Source organism: Leuciscus leuciscus (assembly GCF_965113295.1).
Source record: "Leuciscus leuciscus genome assembly, chromosome: 13".
Classification (NCBI taxonomy): Eukaryota; Metazoa; Chordata; class Actinopteri; order Cypriniformes; family Leuciscidae; genus Leuciscus; species Leuciscus leuciscus.
This window is the reverse complement of record NC_138737.1, coordinates 35,531,873-35,552,422: the sequence shown is the minus strand read 5'-3', so window position 1 is coordinate 35,552,422 and position 20,550 is coordinate 35,531,873. Positions and strand designations below refer to the sequence as shown.

Sequence of the window (20,550 nt, the reverse complement as noted above, 5' to 3'; positions counted from 1 at the left end):
AAACATCTTGATACATTGTTTTATTAAATTGTTTTTAATTTTGTGATTTTGTTATTATTTATTGTCATTGTTTTTTTTTATTCCGTTACTTTTTTATCATACATTTATTTATTTTACTTTATATATGTAATCTATTACTTTACTAATGTGAAACATTTTTTATACATAATATGTTTTCGAGTTTTGCAGTTCTGTCTGAAGTATAATCATTTTTAAAAAAACTGTGCAAGAAAATGGGTCTCCCATACCATACCATACCATACCATACCATACCATACCATACCAATACACAATATTATATTTTATGAACTAAACAAGCAACTTCAGTGCATTTTTAAATGTCTCATTCTGACAGGAATTGAACTGACCGGAACTCATTCAATATTACAATTATTATAAAGTGTAAATTATTTAAAAGCCTTTATTAATAGATTAAACATTTTGACAAAGTAATAATGTTTTTATCCAGAAAAAAAGAACACGTTATAACAAACATCTTACATATTTCAGAACTACATGTCCCAGAATGCAAATCACAGTATGATGTCATTCACAGGCGTCCGCTGCAGCAGCGCTGTATATTTGGAACAGGACAGAAAGACTGCCTTTCTAAAGGTATTGTATTTATTTATCCTTTGAATGCCTTTTTGTTAATGAATATTTACTTAAAATGTTGTAAAGTATATATTTAGCAGTAATGATATATGTTAGGGGTTAGACAGCTTAGCATTTATCGCTCTTCGCTAATGTCATCTGGCTATTTGTTCATGTGCAGTTTTGTTTGACACATCGCTGCTGGTTCTGTATTTAAAAAATAATTTCACCAAATCAAACGTGTAATTAATATCCTATTATATCCATTAAAACGCACACTCACCTGAATTCAAAGACGATTCGTCGTCGACCAGTAACAACAAAGAGAGGTTACAGTCAGTACAGTGACCATGAGTTCTTCTCCACAAGTGTCCTCATTAGTACAGTATTTAACCCAGCAAAATACTGGAGCTTGTTTGAGTGTCTTTGCCTATGGTCTGTCATGCCTGATTGTAGCTTGAAGAGACACCAAATTTGGACATATTTAGTTGTGGTCAAAAACTAGTGAACTGCCTACCGAGACAGCATTTGTGGTGCATATATTGCCCCAAAATGTGTCTATAGTTTGGTAACTCAAAAGGTTTTGAAACATCTATTGTCTCAGTTTATTGTATGAGACATCTATTGTCCCCAGTTATTTAAAAACACTAAATTGTATTCATGCAAACTGTTGAAGTGGCCCTCACGCTCAGTCTGAAGTCTTGAAATAGTTCCATTGTTTACTTAATCATGTGCATTATTAATTCAATATTCTGTCTTTCCCTTATATTCCCTAATTTGTCATATTAACATGTGCATGTACAAGATTTTTCTGGCAACTCTTAAAGGGATAGTTCACCCAAAAATGGCATTCGTTCACCTTTCAAAGTTCATAAAGACATCTTAAACTAATCCATATGAATCAAGCGGTTTAGTAAAACATTTCTGAAGAGAACAGATTGAATTTATGCTTTAATTCACATATAAACATTAATTGTGGTAAACGGAAGCTCAAGCATGTTCACTTGATGTGTGAGAACCAATGAGGTTCATTCTCGTGTTACGCATCATGTTTGGTTTGTTCTCGCACGACAAGCAGATTCGGTTGAGCTTCTGTTCATGTTCGCTGATCAATGTGAATAAAAGCCTAAATTCAATCTCTTCATCATGTAAAGTGATCGTGTCTCTTCAGCAAATTTGGACTAAACCGCTCAATTCATATGGATTAGTTTTACGATCTCTTTATGAACTTTTTGAAACGTGAAAGTGGTAGTTGCGTCGCTGTAAACGGAGGGACAGAAATCTCTCAGATTTCATCAGAAAGATCTTCATTTGTGTTCTGAAGATGAACGAAAGTCTTACTATCCCTTTAATAAAAATTGTTTTAATGCACATATTTTTTTATGTTCGTAGCTGTCTCAATGGTGATGAAGTCATCGGTAGAGGAGGAGGAGGGAGGTTGGGGTCTTGGGATCCCAGAGAAGATGAGAAACAATGCCGACTGGGTGGACGTCACCAAAGAATTCAAAGGAGCCTGTAAAGGTGTGTGTCTATGTGTGTGTGTGTGCAAAACAAATGGGCCAAGCCAAAAATGGCAAAATATATAGTGGTCTTTTGATGTTTGTTTTTTTACCATTTTAATCACAAATCACTGGTCAGGAAATTAGCAAGAATTGCACAAATACTGTAGATAAAGTAACTTTTTACGCAATTTTCTTCCCCAACTCTCAGACAGCTTTTTACAGGAAGAAGAGTCAGTGTTGTTCAACTCAATGTTAATGGCTTCAAACAGAGTAGTTGAAAAATGTCTCCCAGTTCATTTGAGTTCAATGTGAGACCAAATATTCACTACTGGGTTCAAATCTAGAATATGATCAAAGCCAAAACATGAGCCTGAACTTCCCATATTCTGCCAAAAACTTGTGCATTTGGTTACATTTTGCTAATTTCCTGACCAATCATTTGTGGTTAAGAAGACAATTAAAAGCTTAGTATTTAGCAAGTTTGGGCTTCGTCCATCTTCTTTTTTTCTGCATATGAGTGTATGTATTTCATGGGCATGACAAAGCTGTGAGTTATCATTGGCTAAACTCTGCAGTAGATGATGTCACTGTCAGTGATCACAACGGTCTTTTCTCAGAATAGCCATTTTCCACAAATCCCTGAGAAAGACAGGGAGAAAAATATGCCTTGTTTATGTAACATTTACATTAATATTCAAACCAGATTTTTCAAAAACAAGCAGAAAATGTCCATGTATCCTGCAACTGCCAGTTATTTATCAAAGTAAAAAGTTATATTCCTAAACAGGATGCAGACTTCATATCCTATTATAGCCAATATTCTTTGAATTTGTGATTCACGAGGATATTACGAGGATTCACGAGGTCTTGCATTAACCTTTATTTTTTTCTTTCTCCCCCCCCAAAATGAACTGGAGAAATGTTGATTGCATGCAGGATCCATCATTTAATAGCGTAATGAGGCATGGCTGCAGAAATTTTGCTGATATTAAAATTTTTACCATTTATGGTCACTGAGAGTTCTAAAATTAACTTCCTTTCCCATGCGAGCTCGACCTTGACATCATGATTAAGCTCCAGCACTGCGCCATAAGTCACCTCAATACATCTGTGTTATTGTGAACGGGAGATTTTTTTTATACAGAAAGATAATACAAATATAATTTCACTCACCAAGCCTATCACTTGAAGCAAATCTCCATCCCTTCTTAAATGTCGCGCCAGCGAACGCGTTGGGCCGTTTAGTGAAACTAACGCATATTTATCTAACGGCAGATGAAGGAAAACCGTAAATCTTCATTATGAGTCCTAATCATTAATACAATACATGTTCACAATAACAGTTTAAATAAATAAAAGAATGATTTAAACTATGTTTTACTTCTGATATAAACATTTAGTTTAAATATGCCAAACACTTCAATTACATGAAATCATTACTGAGAAGTTACAAAAAATTTTATATTCAATAAATATAAAAATTTGAAGTGGATGCGATGCTTTTGAACACTTTTCCTGTGGCGTGCTGTGTTTTAATGTTTTAACTACAGAGAGAATTGCTTATCATGATAATAGTGCAAATAATGCACAACAAGGCCTATCTGTTTCCATTAAAAATATAAATCAATTAAAAATACTATTTGGCCAGTGGAAAATATTGAGGAAAACTTTATCTGAAATGTATTTTACACTATTTTATTTATTTATTCAAAAACAAGGCAAGGATTGGCTACTAAATGATTTTTATCAATGTAATGTGACGGCACATCCGTATCTCATATTTTCCTAATGTCTTGTACCGTTAAATGTGGTATCACATGGATGAATATGCATATGCAAATTATATGCAGATGAGGATATGCATTGTAAGCTCCATTTTAATGTTATTTCGGGGAGGAGATGCATGTGCGCACAATATTTCACTGGCCGAGATTTATAAAGGGAATTCTGCGCAGGTTGTTGCGTACGCACGGTTTTATAAGTCTGAATATTTTTTGCCGTACGCCATTTTTGGCTTTCGGGCGCACGTACACTTTTAGTAAAGATCCTACACACAGTTGTATAAATGAGACTCCTAGCGCCACCAGTCGTGTTTTATTGTGATCACGTGTTGATTAATCTTGTAGTGAAATGCGGTACAGAAACCGAATTTGCTGATTAAATGAGTTTGTTTTTGCAGAACTCAAACTTGGCGAGTTGCTCCATGACAAACTGTAAGAAATTATTAATTTTTTTGAGCAAAGAAATACTTTTACATGTCATTCAACATTTGGTGCATTCGCTCTGTATATCCGTAATGCTCGTGTTCCTGTAGGTTTGGTCTGTTTGAGGCGATGTCAGCCATCGAGATGATGGATCCGAAGATGGATGCTGGAATGATCGGAAACCAAGTCAACCGTAAAGTCCTCAACTTTGAACAAGCTGTTAAGGTAGCACTCGAAAGAGCTGGTTTCACCTCGCTCCTGATATTTGATTTTATATAATAATGAACCTGAATATAGTGAGTTTAAAGGGTTAGTTCACCCAATAATGAAAATTCTGTCACCCTCTCATTACTCACCCTCACCCAAACCTGGCTGTAAGACTTTTGTTCATCTTCGAAACACAAATGAAGATCTTTTTGATCAAATCTGAGAGATTTCTGTCCCTCCATTGACAGCTATGCAACTACCACTTTGACGCTTCAAAAAGTTCATGAAGAGATCGTAAAACCAAACCATTTGAATTGAGTGGTTTAGTCCAAATTTTCTAAAGAGACACGACCGCTTTATATGATGAACAGATTTAATTAGGCTTTTATTCACATTATTCACAGTACTATACTTTACTGAAAGTGTACCTCTCTTTTTGTCTCTCTCTATTTCTTATTCCTTCTGTCTTCCTCTTTTTCTGAAGGATGAGGCCATACGAGTGAAGGATCTGAGTATTCCTGAGCTCATCGGGATCATGGACACATGTTTTTGCTGTCTGGTCAGTATTGATATCAACCACACACAAAAATTGTGTTTCATGAAGCTGTGTATCAATTGCAAAGTAAAAAACATAATAATAATAATAATAATAAAGTGTCTGTAATGATAAAAAAAATAAAAAAAATGCTTTTCTTTTGAACTTTATTTTCATGAAAAAATATTATCATGGTTCCACAAAAATATTATGCAGCACAACTGTTTTCAACATTGATAATAATAAGAAATGTTTCTTTAAATCAGATCAGCATATTAGAATGATTTCTGCAGGATCATGTGACACTGAGATGGTAGTGTATGCTAAAGAAAGCAGTGGCTGGAAAAAGCTGCATTTGAGTTTACTGACTGTATTGAATAATCTGTCACTGTTGTCTTCATCCGTCTCAGATCACATGGCTGGAGGGGCATTCTCTGGCTCAGACTGTGTTTACGTGTCTATATGTTCATAACCCGGATCTTATTCAAGACCCTGCTCTCAAAGCCTTCGCTCTGGGCATCCTCAAGATCTGCGACATCGCCCGTGAGAAAGTCAACAAAGCCGCTGTGTTTGAGGAGGCAAGACGCATTCAATTGTCTTATTTGACTCTTGTTCAAATTGTGTTGTTTTATTAAAGTGCCCCCATTATGCTTTTTTAAATGTTTCCAGATTTAGTTTTGAAGGTCTCCTACAATAGGTTTACATACAAAAAATACATACATTTTCTAATAATATACATTGCAGCTTCACCTCTTTTCTCACAGTGTCTGAAATGTTTTGATAAAGGATTCAGTCTCTCTAAACCCCTCCTTTCTGAGAGCCTGCTCTGCTCTGATTGGTCAGATGGCCCAGTCTGTTGTGATTGGTCAAGTCACCTTCATTTATATAGCGCTCTTACCAATATATATTGTTTCAAAGCAGCTTTACAGTGATAATAGGAAATTAAAGTAACAGATTGTTTAGGCTTTACAGCAGCTCTAGAATAAAGTTATTGTCCAGCTAAAGTTAGTTTTGATCGATTCACTTCCGCTGCAAAGATCATTAGTTATTAACTTAGGGGCCGCTAACACGACACCGTTTTAACAGAAAACCCTTAACGCACTGGTCGACAGCTTACAGCACGTGTCGGAAACCAAATGCTCATTACCATATCGGAATTCTATTCTACCATATCTTCCTCAGCGCTTGATACACTGACACAAACAGTAACAATGGCGTCGGTTATTCCGCATCAATTCGACACTTCTCAACTTGAATAACACGAACCTAACTCTTCTAGGCCTCAGCCACAACTTCAGTGTTTGAGGGTCAAAGAAAACGTTGTTCGCGGGCAGCCAATGAAGACCGTAGGCTTTAAATTTGTTACAAACTTGCGTGGGTTCGAGGAGGAAGTGAGACTGGGATTACTGACGACTTGTTTCAGGCAGTTCATAATCAATTCTTTCTTTTGGGGGACAATAACTTTATTTATCGTGCACTTTGATCTTTAAAACTCTGCAGACCTTTTACACTCACAAACAGCAATATTACACACCGCATGAAAGGTAATATATGAAAAAGCATAATGGGGCACTTTAAGTTAAAAATGTCTGGTGTGATTGCTGACGATATGTAGATTATTTATAAATGAACCCATTGGAAGACCATTGGAAATATTTAGTTACGGTGTGGCCATTAGTCACCATTTATTTTTATTGTACTTTTATTGTACTTTTTATTTTATTTAATTTTTCTGTTGGTTTATTCAGTGAATATGAAGTTTTCTGTTTTCCAATCGCAGGAAGATTTTCAGGCCATGACTTACGGCTTTAAAATGGCAAATAACGTAACAGATCTGAGAGTGACAGGTGAGTGTAAAGACCGATCTTGATTGTGATTTTATATTTTGCGAGAATAAAATCATCTTAGTTTTTAATTTTATTTATTTTTCGCTGTTGTGACAATAAAGCACCCTTTCTCACCAATTCTGACAAAAAGTGACATCAGCACATTAGAATGTTTTCATGTGACACTGAAGACTGCAGTAATGGAAATTTAGTTTTAATGAATTATATTTTAAAATATATTACATGTATATTATAAATACAGAAGTTATTTTAAATTGTAATAATATTTCACAATATTACTGTTATTACTGTATTTTTGATCAAATAAATACAGCCTTGGTGAGCAATAGAGACTTATATAAATAATAATTATTCTTACCGATCCCAAACTTTTGAAAGATAGTGTACAACACACAAAGTAAAGCATCTAGATGAACTACAGTGAAAATAATTTAAGGGTAAATGTTCTTAATTATCATTAAAATAATGCAGCGGTGCAAAATATTAGGCTTCATCTTCCTTATGCAAAATGTAAATCAGACTACATGTTTTTGTAAGATTTTGTTGTTCAGTCTTTTCATTTTGCCATTTAAAATTTCTATAGGAATGCTAAAAGATGTTGAGGATGAACTTCAGAGGAAAGTGAAGGTATGGTGACACCATCTCAACACTTTTCACGATACTTCTTAGCTTTTCCTTCTTTTTTTCTTGACTTGTTAAATATTTGTTTCTTCCTTCTTTCTTTTTTTTTTTTTTTACAGAGTACACGCAGTCGACAGGGTGAACAAAGAGATCCTGAGGTGGAACTGGATGTAAGTACATCATAATTTCCCCGAATGCTAAAGTTAAGATTGGCGTGTACTATTGGCGTGTATTATCAGCCAGACGACAGCACTGTACAGAAATACTGAGAGTTTTGATTATCATCCTTCTCTTTTGCCCTCAGCATCAGCAGTGCTTGGCTCTGTTCAGCCGTGTTAAATTCACTCGTCTGCTGCTTAGCGCGCTCATCTCCTTCACTAAAAAAGAGGTATGACACTATTAAATTCACTCAAGCATATTGCTTAACAAAAAGATTCACCAGTTCGTTATTTAATCTTTGATTGGTTGATTTGACATTTAAGATGAGTGCTGTCAGTGAAGCACAGAAGCTGATGACTCAGGCTGCTGACTTACTGCCCGCGATACACTCCTCTATACAGTATGGAATACAGTCACAGAATGACACAACCAAAGGAGGTAACAGTCTAAAAACAATTCAACATTTTTGTATGTTAATTCCCCAAATGTTCACATCATGCTTTTTCATCAGATCACCCAATCATGATGGGTTTTGAGCCGCTGGTTAACCAGCGCCTGCTCCCGCCCACTTTCCCACGCTACGCCAAGATCATTAAGAGAGAAGAGATGGTCAACTACTTCAGCAAACTCATTGAGCGCATTAAAAACGTCTGTGAGGTCATCAACATAACCAACCTGCACAGCATCTTGGTAAAATAACTCTGTATTAACACATGCGTTCTGTGGTAGTATTGGAGAGAGATGTAACTAATCCTGCTGAGTGTTTGCGGTTTCAGGATTTCTTCTGTGAATTCAGTGAGCAGTCTCCATGTGTGATGTCTAGATCTCTGCTACAGGTAAGACCGACTTCATCTGACAAAGTTCTCTTTACATCTGAAGCTCGTGCTTTACTCAAAGATCTGGAATATATAGAAAATTGACAAAAAACAATTAATGACTGTTAAAGATATTTTACTGGACTGGACTGTTTTAAATCTAAATAGACAACGTTTTCATTCAGACATATGTTCAACTGATGTAATTAAAGAAGTATCATCTGAATTTGTTTTGCATTAATCTTAAATTCAGCATAAAATTGAAGTTCCGATCGTCCTTTCTTTTCTATTCTGACGCATATCTGAGTGAAACGGCTTCTTGAATGAGGAAAAATTGTAAGGCGGGACTCAATGTTGTCCTTGGGGAATTGATTGGATGGTTGTGGTTTGCTATTGCTGTGATCTCATGTTAGTGACAGGTTGCCCAACTGCAAGAGGGAGGGGAAGTTATTTTAAATAAAGACTATGAGGGCACATCAATTATTTAAAATTGAATGATGTGTATGGATAAATAATTTATAAAAGAAAACACTGCAGCATTACATAAAAAAAACAGGAATTGTCCATTTTGATTTCATGGTGACTTTAAATGTCTTTAACAGCCTTTTTTAATGGTATTTAATTGACTTCTTCACTCTTTTTCTCAACATGAACATCGCCTTGCTGCTACCGTGGCTTTACAAAATAATAAATAAACTTCTCTGGTCAAGAAAAGCATTTTTTAATACTTATCAACGAATAACACATTCAACACATAACTATATCACATATAGACTGGTCACGGATAAATTATGTTACACACAGTGACAGAATGATATGATGGTTGGTCTTGGCATGTAGATAGTCTGAACACTCACCTGACTGCTGTCTGTCTGTCTGTCTGTCTGTCTGTCTGTCTGTGTGTGTGTGTGATGCAGACCACATTTCTGATTGACAATAGGAAGGTGTTTGGGACTCATCTGATGCAGGATATGATTAAAGATGCATTGCGCTATTTTGTCAGCCCACCTGTCCTCTCCACAAAGTGAGTGATAATTTCTTTACACTATATTATTTACTCTTTAATTAATTTGTTGCTTATACATTACATGAAGTTTCTGCATTTGTTTTTTAATTTACAATGTTTCCTGAGGTGCGTTTATAATGTTACTAGGATTTTTGCATAAAAGATTTACATAATTTAGAAAGAAGAGACCATTTTCGGTTACTCTTTATTTTAAGATGTCCTTGTTACAGTGTTAAGTATACATTTAAGTACTGAGTGATATTAATTAATTACATGTACTCACTATAGGGTTAGGATTGGGGTTTGGTTTGGTTTAGGGTTAGTTGCATGTAACAATGCATCATTTATAGTTATTACTATAGTAACTACATGTAATGTGTAACAAAGTAACACTGTAAAATAGTTTTACCCCATTTTCTACCATGATTTCATCCCATTGATTTAAACACTCCATTTAAAGGGGCGTGTCTCCTTTAAGTTTTTAAGAAGTAAATACCCACTGCTAACATTTTTTGTGCTAACACTGCTAACAAGTATTATACGTTGAACTCTTTTGAAAATATTTAAACTACGTTTTTACTATTAAAGCTGCAGAGATTAACTAATGTTATTCTGAGTCTCGTGATTCTGTTTTAGTATTTCTCCTGCCTGTCCTTATCATCTTGCAAAAATTCACATTTCATGACTATTTTAAAGGGTTAGTTCACCCAAAAATGAAAATTCTGTCAGTAATTACTCACCCTCATGTTGTTCCAACCCCGTAAGACCTTCGTTCATCTTCGGAACACAAATTAAGATAATCTTGATTAAATCTGAGAGCTGTCTCACTCCTACATAGGCTTCTAAGACATTATAACTTGCTGGCCCAGAAAATGTATTAAAGACATCGTTAATATAGTCCAAGTGACTACAGTGGCTCAATCTTAAGTTTATAAAGCGACGAGAATACTTTTTGTGCGCAAAAACCCCCCAAAATAACGACTTTATTCCACTTTTCATTTTTTTCGCATAGTGTTTTAGCGCAGCGCGTCTGTGTTGTACGTCACACACATCACACACATGACCAGCGTCGGCCAATAGTAAGCCTACGTGGTGACGTACAACACAGATGCGCTTCTCTAAAACACTACGTGAACTAACTCGAGGCCCAGAGAGAAGGAAATGAATAGTGGAATAAAGTCATTATTTTTATGGGGGTTTTTTTGCGCACAAAAAGTATTCTCGTCGCTTTATAAACTTAAGATTGAGCCACTGTAGTCACTTGGACTATATTAACGATGTCTTTAATGCATTTTCTGGGCCAGCAAGTTATAGTGTCTTAGAAGCCTATGGTGGAGTGAGCCAGCTGTCAGATTTAATAAAAAATATCTTAATTTGTGTTCCGAAGATGAACGAAGGTCTTACGGGGTTGGAACAACATGAGGGTGAGTAATTACTGACAGAATATTCATTTTTGGGTGAACTAACCCTTTAAGATGACATTATATTCCCTCACTGTTTTAACGCTGTTTTCACAGATGCAGTTTGAACAATAACCACCAGGCTAAAGATTACATTGACTCCTTTGTCACACACTGCACACGGGTTTGTGATTCATTTTGTTTGATATGTTATTGTAACAGGTGAAATAGTGTTTTTGATTAGATGAATTAAGAGTGTTATTTTGTGTCACAGCCATTCTGCAGCCTCATCCAGATTCACGGACACAACAGAGCACGCCAGCGAGACAAACTGGGTCACATACTGGAGGAGTTTGCCACCCTTCAGGACGAGGTGCGTAGATGTTTTTTGTTTGGTTAAAGATGACATAAATTAAAAATTGAAACTAATACTTTCTTAAAGGGACCGTTCACCCAAAAATGAAAATTCTGTCATCATTTACTCACCCTATATGAATTTCTGAAGAAGATATTTTGAAGATACTATGACGTCAATGTGGTCCATCAACTGTTTGGTTACCTATATTCTCCAAAATATCTTCTTTTGAGTTCAGCAGAAGAAAGAAATTCATACAGGTTTAAAACAGGTTTTGAGTAAATGATTGATGAATTTTCATTTGTGGGTGAACTATCCTTTTAATAAGTGTTTCTGGTCTTATTCCTTACGATTCATAGGTGTTTGTTATAAAGAACTAAAAGGGTTTAACCAGCGAATTAGATTTATTGCTTTTGTTCCTCTTTTGTAAGCTTCTGCTAAATGCATAATGTAAACGTAAGGGTTAGTTCACCCAAAAATGAAAGTTCTGTCATAATTTACTCACTATGTTGTTTCAAACCACAAATTAAGATATTTTAAATCTTTATTGTCCATCCTTTGAAAGTCCACTTAACCAAAATGTTCATGCTTCTGAAAGTCTGCTGCCATCATGTCAGTTGTAAAGCATCATTGAGTGTGTTTGTTGGTGTTTAGGCTGAGAAGGTGGATGCTGCTCTTCATGGTCTTCTGATGAAGCTGGAGCCTCAAAGGCAGCATTTAGCCTGTCTGGGCACCTGGATCCTCTATCATAACCTGCGCATCATGATCCAGTACCTGCTCAGCGGCTTTGAGCTGGAGCTCTACAGCATGCATGAGTATTATTACATCTACTGGTACGACAGCTAAACAAATATGCTTTTAATGCTATAGACAGATCAGAATGCACAGGCACACACAAAACATACTATTGTTTATTAGCATTTTTTTTATCAATATCGACTGTTATCAGATATCCATCAGAAAATATTTGAAGTTTAATTATTTCTACCTATTTTAAAATGTAGATAATCATCTAGCACTAATTTAAAGGGACAGCGACCATTGACCAACTATGCCGAAGTACACAACCACCCTATAATGATAAAAATCCACCCAGTGCTTTTTTTCTTTTTTAAATCCCCATAAATCACAAGCACTGTCTCAGAACAACCCATTCTCAGATTCAGGGCAGTGTGACATACTTTTGCACAAGCCCCTCCCACGACTGTTGACGGACACTGCAGGTTTAGCATAGACCCGCCCTGAGTGAGCTGGACACAGTCCAACATTGTTTCGACACCGGATCAGCTGTAGACAAGAATGTCTCCTAAGTGATTGAGGTGTTCTGTTGTTGGATGTAAGAATGAACATAGCAGTCTTCATTTACTATTGTTGTTACTCGAGGATGGACCAAACTGTTCGTGATCCAGCTTACAGTCTCCGGTGCGATAGGCCTAATGTTACTGATCACAGATCATGGCAGAAATGAAAGTGAGAGTGCGCACTTCATGACAGCTTGAGTCGTTTTACGGATATAAAGTTTACCAGTTTATTAAGCACCCACTTAAAAGGTGTGTATGTATTTGTGTACTGTTAGTTGTAACAAGTGTTTTGTGTAATTCGCTGTGTATGTTGATGATAATGAAAGGGAGAGAGAGAGTTTATGGGTAAGACTTTAATGCGCACATCATATACAGTGTTTATTCAGCTCTTACAGTGATTTTCTGGAGTAAAACTAATGCTTTATCTTTTGTGTGACGTACAATAAACTTAATACATAATAAAAACTAAATAATATATAATATAAAAAATGATATCCAGCGCCACCGCCAGACATCGCGGAGGAGTAAAAATAAAAACAATTGTTTAATAATTATGATTTTATTATGCTAAAAAAAATTTTTTATATAATATGTCAGTATTATGATTATACATTTTATAATTTTATGTATGTTCAGGTATCTGTCGGAGTTCCTGTATGCGTGGCTCATGTCCACGTTGAGTCGAGCGGACAGCTCTCAGATGGCAGAGGAGAGAATCCTGGAGGAGCAGCTGAAAGTACGAAGCAGCAAGAAGAGCAAGAAGAAGAAGAAAGGTTCTCACAGGCCGACGTTCATTCGACAGTTGCAGTTGCTATGGAGGATTGGGATGTTTGGGTCTGACTCGCTCATTGTGTTTCCATTGTCTTCTCAGCTCGTCCTCTGAGTAAAGAGATCACCATGAGCCAAGCTTACCAGAACATGTGTGCTGGCATGTACAAGGTAATGCTTCCTGATACACACAAACACACTGGAGTACTCAAAGCTGCCAATGTAACATGGAAATTATGGACAATGGAACAATGGAAATGAATCATAATAATCAGGATTTGATCCTTACCCCCAGGTCACAATAAATCACAATTTTGACTTTCTTCCAAATGAAAATGAATTTAAATGTCGAAATTAGAAACATACTCCTCATTAAAGGTGTGTATTCAAGTCATTGTTTGTGTGTGAATTGTATTTTTAATGTATTTTGAATAAACTAAAAGTCTTTATTTCTGCAGACCATGATAGCATTGGATATGGACAGAAAGGTGCGCAAACCTCAGTTTGAACTGGACAGCGAGCAGGTTCGCTACGAGCATCGATTCGCCCCGTTCAACAGTGTCGTCACACCACCACCAGTGCACTACATCCAGTTTAAGGTAGCACTGATTTTACTCACTTCAAGGTCATGTTTACTGCAACTATCCTGTGCAAAGATTACAGTAAACTGTGTTTGTGTGTGTGTAAATGTAGGAAATGTCAGATTTGAAGAAGTACAATCCTCCTCCTCGCTCAGCGGATCTCTATATGGCCGCCAGTAAACATTTCCAGCAGGCCAAACTTATACTTGAAAACGTCACCAGCCCTGATGCAGAGGTACATTTCAAACAGTCCTTATATTGCTCTGTGAGCCAGTCCTGTCTTATTAACACAAATATATAGTAGGAACTGGTATTTGGTTTTCGATTTTAATATTTATTTTAAAACGGAATTTATTCCTGTGATCAAAGCAGAATTTTCAGCATCATTACTCCAGTCTTCAGTGTCACATGATCCTTCAGAAATCATTCTAATATGATGATTTGAAACATTTCTTATTATTATCAATGTTGAAAACAGTTGTGCTGCTTTTTGTCTAAACCGTGATCCTTTTTTTCATGATTTTTTAATTATTAGAAAGTTCAAAAGAACAGCATTTATATTACATTTATAAGAAGTTTTTCACAACAATGTAAAAGTCTTTACTGTAATTTATGATCAGTTTAATGGAACCTTGCTGAATAAAAGTTGTAATTTCTTTCAAAAAAAATCTTACTCTTATTCAGCCTACATAACTGTGTAGTATTGCCTTTTTAAAAATATATATATATTAAGACTTAAAAAAACAAACAAAATGACTCATATTTCACCCTGATATTTTCTTTTTGATGGATGGAAACCAAAATATCATATTATATTTACATTGAAGTCTTATGGCGCTTTTCCATCACCAGTACCAGCTCAACTTGACTCGACTCGCCTAGTCTCGGCTCGGCTCTGCTCGCTTTTCGCTCCGTTTTCCATTGCAGATAGTACGTCCACAATAGTACCTGGTCGTCATAGACGCAGGAAACTGCTGTGACGTAATCTTCTACGCGACACACACACACACACACAGGACAATGGAGGAAATCGCATCTGGCGCGTGCAATGATGACGTAGTGAATAGTGACGATTCTCTCTGACCAATCAGCAGTCTGCCGTGTTTTCATGTCACATTTTAGTATCGCCTCAGCTCGCTCAGAACCTCGCCGGCGGTGATATGAAAAAAAATACCTGGAAGCAGGTACAGGTACAACTTTAAGGCTCAATCCCAATTCACCCCTTGGCCCTACCCCTCCGTTTTGCGCGTTCCCGTGAAGGGGTAGGGTTGTCTCGATTCTCTTTTGGTTGGAGGGGTCGGGGTAGGGCTAGGGGGAAGGGCCAGATAGCCCTTGAAACGAAGATTTTTCGGGACCACACTTCAAACGAAGGGGTATGAGAAATATACCTGCATACACCGGCTACAGAGTCAACATGGCTGCCAATAATCATTTTCTTTGTCACATTCAATCTTGTGTTCATATTTACAGTCATGTTCTTCAAAGAAACGGTTGTTAAAAAAAATCGCTAAAGTTCGCGTCCACCGCGCTGCGCTAAACGCCTCATTCGCGCTGCAAGACCTCCAGACGACGCTCTATTCGCATTTGGTGTGAACGCAGCATTAAGGCCCGTACACACCGGGACGAATTTCTCGCGCGATATTCGCCGACGTTTAACGCCTCGTGACTAAACAAAGGGCGCCAATGTGAGTGTGCACACCGACGCGAAAAACGCCACGCGTAAAAGCGTAATTTTTTTTTAAACGCCTCGGGTTCGTTTTTTTGGTTTGACGCGCCGCATCAAAAACTATCCGACCAATGAGATTGGCGCTTTTGCTCACGTGTCTGGAGCTTCTGAAGTTACAGTAAAACACAACTTGGGGGCGCTCAAACACAAAACGGTCTTGCCGAGCACACGTACGTAACAGCGAAGAAGATATACGCCAAGTAGCGTCTACACTGCCCATAGACAGACACTGCCGGGAAGAAATGACGAGGAAGATGCAAGGCAAGATGAATGTAGAGCTGCTGGTCTCGTTGGTGTCGGAATAAAGAACTATATGACAAACGCGACAGCGACTACACAAATCTTGTTAAAAGAGAACTGTTATGGAGTGGTATTGCAGAGTATAGACTGTTATGGAGTGGTATTGCAGAGTATAGACTGTTATGGAGTGGTATTGTATTTCTGTTTTACATTAAGCGCCATCTAATGTCAGGGAATGAATTTGCATGTTCACTCGGCTCATCGTCAGCGAAAATCGCTTGGGTGTGAACACAAAAAACGCGTTGAAAAACGCTGGCGAATAACGCGCGCCGATATTCGTCCTGGTGTGTACGGGCCTTTAGGTGTCGAAGATATCGTCATCTCCATTGTTTTCTGCGAACTTCAGAAGAAAAATGCAAAAAAAATAGCTGTAACTCTCACAATTGAGATGACTACAACTGACGACGGCATCTTGGAAGTTTGTGATAAACATTGGCGCATCTCCTGTGACATAGGCGCTAGCGACGATGTATAATAACGTAGTAGTGGTGTCCCATTTCTTAGGGGGAATGTTTTCACCCCTACGCCTTGCCACTCTGTTTCAAGGGGCAAGGGTAAGGGGTAGGCGAAGGGGTTTAAAATAGAATTGGGATTGATCCTCACACAGTGGAAAACCAAACAGAGGCGAGGTGAGCTGGTACTGTGTAGTGGAAAAGCGCCATTACATTGTCAGTTATATATTGTGTAAAGAAGTGACTGATATGTTGCTTCCTGTTGTAGGTTAACCGCATCCTTAAAGTGGCCAAACCCAATATTGTTGTAATGAAACTGCTGGCTGGAGGACACAAGAAAGAAACTAAGGTACAACTTGTTTATATGAATATTCTGGGTTCAGTACACCTTAAGCTCTATGGACCGTCTCTGTTAACAGGGACAAAACATTTTAACTCGTCTCTCAGTTTGTAAAAATAATATACACTTAATGAGACATCTATTGGGAGAGACGATGCAACAGAATAAATTTTACAATAAATATTTATTTGAAAGTTAGATCCAATATTTCATCTCCTGCCTTGACCATGTAACTTAAAATCATTCTGATCAGAATGAAACAGATTTCAGGAAATGAAATTTGAATAGGACAAACCACATGAGAGTTTGCTAACCAAACCTAAACTAACCAAACTAAGGTAGAAAACGCACCAGGTTCTGAAACAAGCTCTCCAAACGAGGGAGGTGTGAAATCGCAGTAAATGCTTAAATCAGCTTAAAAAGTAAGTAAATTAGTTTAAAATATGTCCTGAACATTTTTGCTTTGAATCTCAGAATGTTTTGCCCCATAGACTCATTTTAATTACAAACTGGAGATGAGTCAAAATGATGTCTTGTGGTAACAGACAGCAAGTCACAGATGCTGTTCATAAAGCCTAACTTAAAGAAAAACAAAACACATTTTGCATATAGATGAAATGAGATACTGAACTGAAATTCATTGCATCATTGTGTTTCCTCTTTTTGCAGGCCCTTCCTGAGTTTGACTTCTCAGCACACAAATACTTCCCTGTAGTCAAGATCATCTGAGATCAGCCATGTTTCCAGGAACTCTTCTCGTTTACATGAACTGTCATCACAGTCGCAGAATAAGTTCATATTCACAACTGTAATTTTACAGTTAATACACATGGACTCTAGTTTGAACAGTTCACAAATAATGTTTTTTTGTTTGGTTGATAGTATTGTATTAAATTGGAGAAAAATAAATAAATATGTTTTTAGTGGCTTCAGAATTAACCCTCCCTTCATTCATCAGGTTTGACGAGGTGCGCACAAAGTACAAAAAGTACAAAGTACAGCCTCTTTACCAGATCCCATCAGAAGACATTTGTTTTGTCTGATGCCCAATAACAGTTAGCAGCAAGTGTTATCTGAAAGCCAAAATCAGTTAACAAACCTGTATTTTGTCTGGTACCCAAAACTGAAGGTTTACAGAGGAGGCTGTGAAATCGGAAGCCGGAGACGAAGTGATGATAAAAAAGGATCAGGGTTTATTGAATAAGCTTAGTTTCATATATTTCAAAGCTCAGACTTCATCCCTACTTCATCTGGACTGCATCGAACCAGCACAAATCCAACATAGATGTATGACCGCTGTCTTGAAGTTAAACACGTTGCTATGAAGAATCCTTAGATCCTTCAAGAGACATGGGTTTCTGAGTGTATCTCAACTTGATGTTTTTATTGTACTGAGTCAATAACAATTGGATTAAAAATACATTTATGTATGTGAGAGATGGCAGATCTTCATAAAACGATTTCATGTCCATAAAACGTTTGGTCAAGCTCTGTGGAATTAAAGCTTTTGTGCGTTCCACATTTGTGTTTTCTTTGGGAATTCTTTAGGAATTTTCCAGTGTTGAATTGTTCCGATTATATATCCTAGGATAAAATAATATTTTGTTTGTAAAACATTTTTTCTTTTTTATTGTTGCTCATTGTCCATTTATTTTTCCAAGTTTCATAAGTAAATGCAATTAGTTTTCTTCTGAAAACTGAAAATGCTGAGGTGCGCCACACATTGTATTCTGAAGGAATTTGCGAACAGCAACTGAGTGAACCTGGCAGAGTGAATGACTTGTATTTAAATTTAAATTGCAAACACCTGCAGTACATAATATATAAACTGCACCTCCAGTACATAGTATGGGTTCTCTTCTACAAAAGATAAGAAAGACAGACCAAGGGACTGGCTCCCTGTAAGTATGATATTCACACTGTAAAACTAATAACAACTATTCAGTGTCATTTTTCTTTGTCAATCATTTTACTGTTTGTGATTTACATGTTTATGCCCAAAATGCTTAATTAATATTCAAAGTAGTTGACTGTCATTGTCTTCTAAGCTGTGTGCGTTACTGTATAAGATTAATGCAATATTTAACATCGTTACATTTATTTAAGCACAACTGGATGTACGGGAAGCCAAAAGGTTAAAAAAGGATTGTATTTTTTCCCGAAATTTAAGTGTTTTTTTTTTATTTTATTTTATTTTATTTTATTAGAAGCGAGTTTTTCCCCATCTGTCAATTCAATCCAGATTATTTCTTTTTTAAATTTAAAACGTTATTACCGATTTCAATGTAATGTTTATTAAGGTTTATTAAGGCTTTGACGTATGCGCTGTCAGCAGACACGGCTCGTTGAGGGGGAACAGGAATTCCGGTAGGGAACAGAATCGGCTGCTTAACCGGTCTTTGATTTTGTCACTCTCCCTTTTTCTCTTCCTAGTCTCCTCCGACAAAACCTTTGCTTTCTTCAGTTTTGTTGCTGCTTCGGCCATGACAACAACATACACACGCTATACGTCCGAATTTGAGGAAATGGGGGGTGGGGGAAGTGAGGTATGCCGTAAAGCAGTCGAATTTTGTAGTTCTTTTTGTGCTTTTTGTGCGAAGTTCCGTAGTGCCACTAAAAACGATACAGACCCTGTCAGGCTATGGCAGACGTGTCATTCAACCTATTGTAAGTCAATGTACCATCACAAGAGTCTTGGAAATATATTATGAAGGTTGAAAAACTACATGGTGTTGCTTTAATACAATTCAACTTTACTCCACAGGTGATGAATCCAAAAAATAAACTATAAGCTGCATTGGCATAGCAATACCAGTGTTTCTCACAGGATTTTTGGTAAAACTGTGGTGGGTGGACCTCGGGCCTTGTAGGCGGTAATCGTCAACTATGCAGGTGTGGAAATAATGCGTAACTGGGTAATGGCAGAGCCCGTCTACGAAGAACCTGGCCACTCCATATTAAGTCCTATTGTACCGAATTTTGGTTGTAGTTCCACCAGAGTTCCACTGGGGGCTGGGAGTCTATGGAGCTAGACGGCTAAATTTGTCTCTTTCACCCGATTGCCGTTGAGAAATCTCGGATTTGATTGTAGGTTTTGTAAGTTCAACATGGGTTATAGGTACCCTGGTAATCCAGAGTTATCGCGAGCGCACAAGTTGAATTTGCTCAGCGAGTTACTCTGATGTCGAGTAATGATGCTCATTAAATATGCCCCTCGATCTGAGCTGCACCAATAACATCGGGTTATCTGATATAGGCGGTCCAGAGGCGAGCTAAACAGATGCTGTGATGTCGAAGTCATTAGTAAACATAGCAAGATGGCTATGGATGAACACCAGTTGTTTGAAACGGCTTTGGCCGCTACAATGAACGAGTTAGACTTGGCTTTTTATCTAAAACAGGAACAGAAGACGGCACTCGAATCGTTCCTTTGCAAGAATGACGTTTTGCTGTTTTGCCGACCGGATACGGTAAGAGTATAATCTACCAGTTAGCTCCGCTGGTAGCTAAGCGAATGGGGCTCTTTGTGATTGGTCGTAGTGTTATCCAGTTGCGTGCAGTGAGATTTTCAAATGCATGCTTGGTGCCGCCCCTGGAGCTGGCCGAGTTTCATTAGTCGATGCCAGACCATTCATCTTTTAGATTTAGGTCTGGATTTCCAGGCTAGGTTAAAGGTCGAAAGTTGAATGAACGAGTACTTATGTCCTTTTGATTTCTTACAGATTGAGTTGTTGTTGCCCATAACACCCTAGCATTCTGCTAATGAACGCTGATTGGTCAGTGTAGGACTGATTACGACCATACGCTTGATGGCATCGTGTGTGTGTGTGTATTTTC

The 20,550-nt window shown here is 37.3% G+C and overlaps 1 protein-coding gene and 1 long non-coding RNA gene across 2 annotated transcripts; one reads left to right on the top strand and one right to left on the bottom strand.

Moving 5' to 3' along the window:
- Positions 1 to 540: 540 nt before the first annotated feature.
- naa35 (N-alpha-acetyltransferase 35, NatC auxiliary subunit) lies at positions 541 to 18,232 on the top strand. Its single transcript, XM_082188707.1, has 23 exons — positions 541 to 615; positions 1,987 to 2,115; positions 4,276 to 4,309; positions 4,411 to 4,525; positions 4,992 to 5,066; positions 5,453 to 5,620; positions 6,823 to 6,889; positions 7,473 to 7,516; positions 7,630 to 7,680; positions 7,815 to 7,898; positions 7,993 to 8,107; positions 8,181 to 8,359; positions 8,446 to 8,505; positions 9,402 to 9,508; positions 11,008 to 11,074; positions 11,165 to 11,263; positions 11,900 to 12,078; positions 13,183 to 13,319; positions 13,418 to 13,485; positions 13,773 to 13,913; positions 14,008 to 14,130; positions 16,642 to 16,722; positions 17,383 to 18,232. The coding sequence occupies exons 2-23, from the start codon at positions 1,995 to 1,997 to the stop codon at positions 17,440 to 17,442; spliced, it is 2,175 nt and encodes a 724-aa protein (XP_082044833.1). The 5' UTR covers positions 541 to 615; positions 1,987 to 1,994; the 3' UTR covers positions 17,443 to 18,232.
- Positions 2,594 to 4,267, bottom strand: LOC309513119. The gene is made up of 2 exons (XR_014211321.1): positions 3,515 to 4,267; positions 2,594 to 3,479 (listed from the first exon to the last, which is right to left on the bottom strand). It is a non-coding gene; the product is annotated as an uncharacterized lncRNA (long non-coding RNA).
- Positions 18,233 to 20,550: the final 2,318 nt, after the last annotated feature.

What these genes read in the sequence shown, in the direction of transcription:
- naa35 (XM_082188707.1), top strand. Translation starts at nt 1,995, where the DNA reads ATGGTGATGAAGTCATCGGTAGAGGAGGAGGAGGGAGGTTGGGGTCTT. An exon ending in GAGTATTATTACATCTACTG is followed by an intron (nt 12,079 to 13,182) that starts GTACGACAGCTA and finishes ATGTATGTTCAG; the next exon opens with GTATCTGTCGGAGTTCCTGT. An exon ending in TGTGTGCTGGCATGTACAAG is followed by an intron (nt 13,486 to 13,772) that starts GTAATGCTTCCT and finishes TTATTTCTGCAG; the next exon opens with ACCATGATAGCATTGGATAT.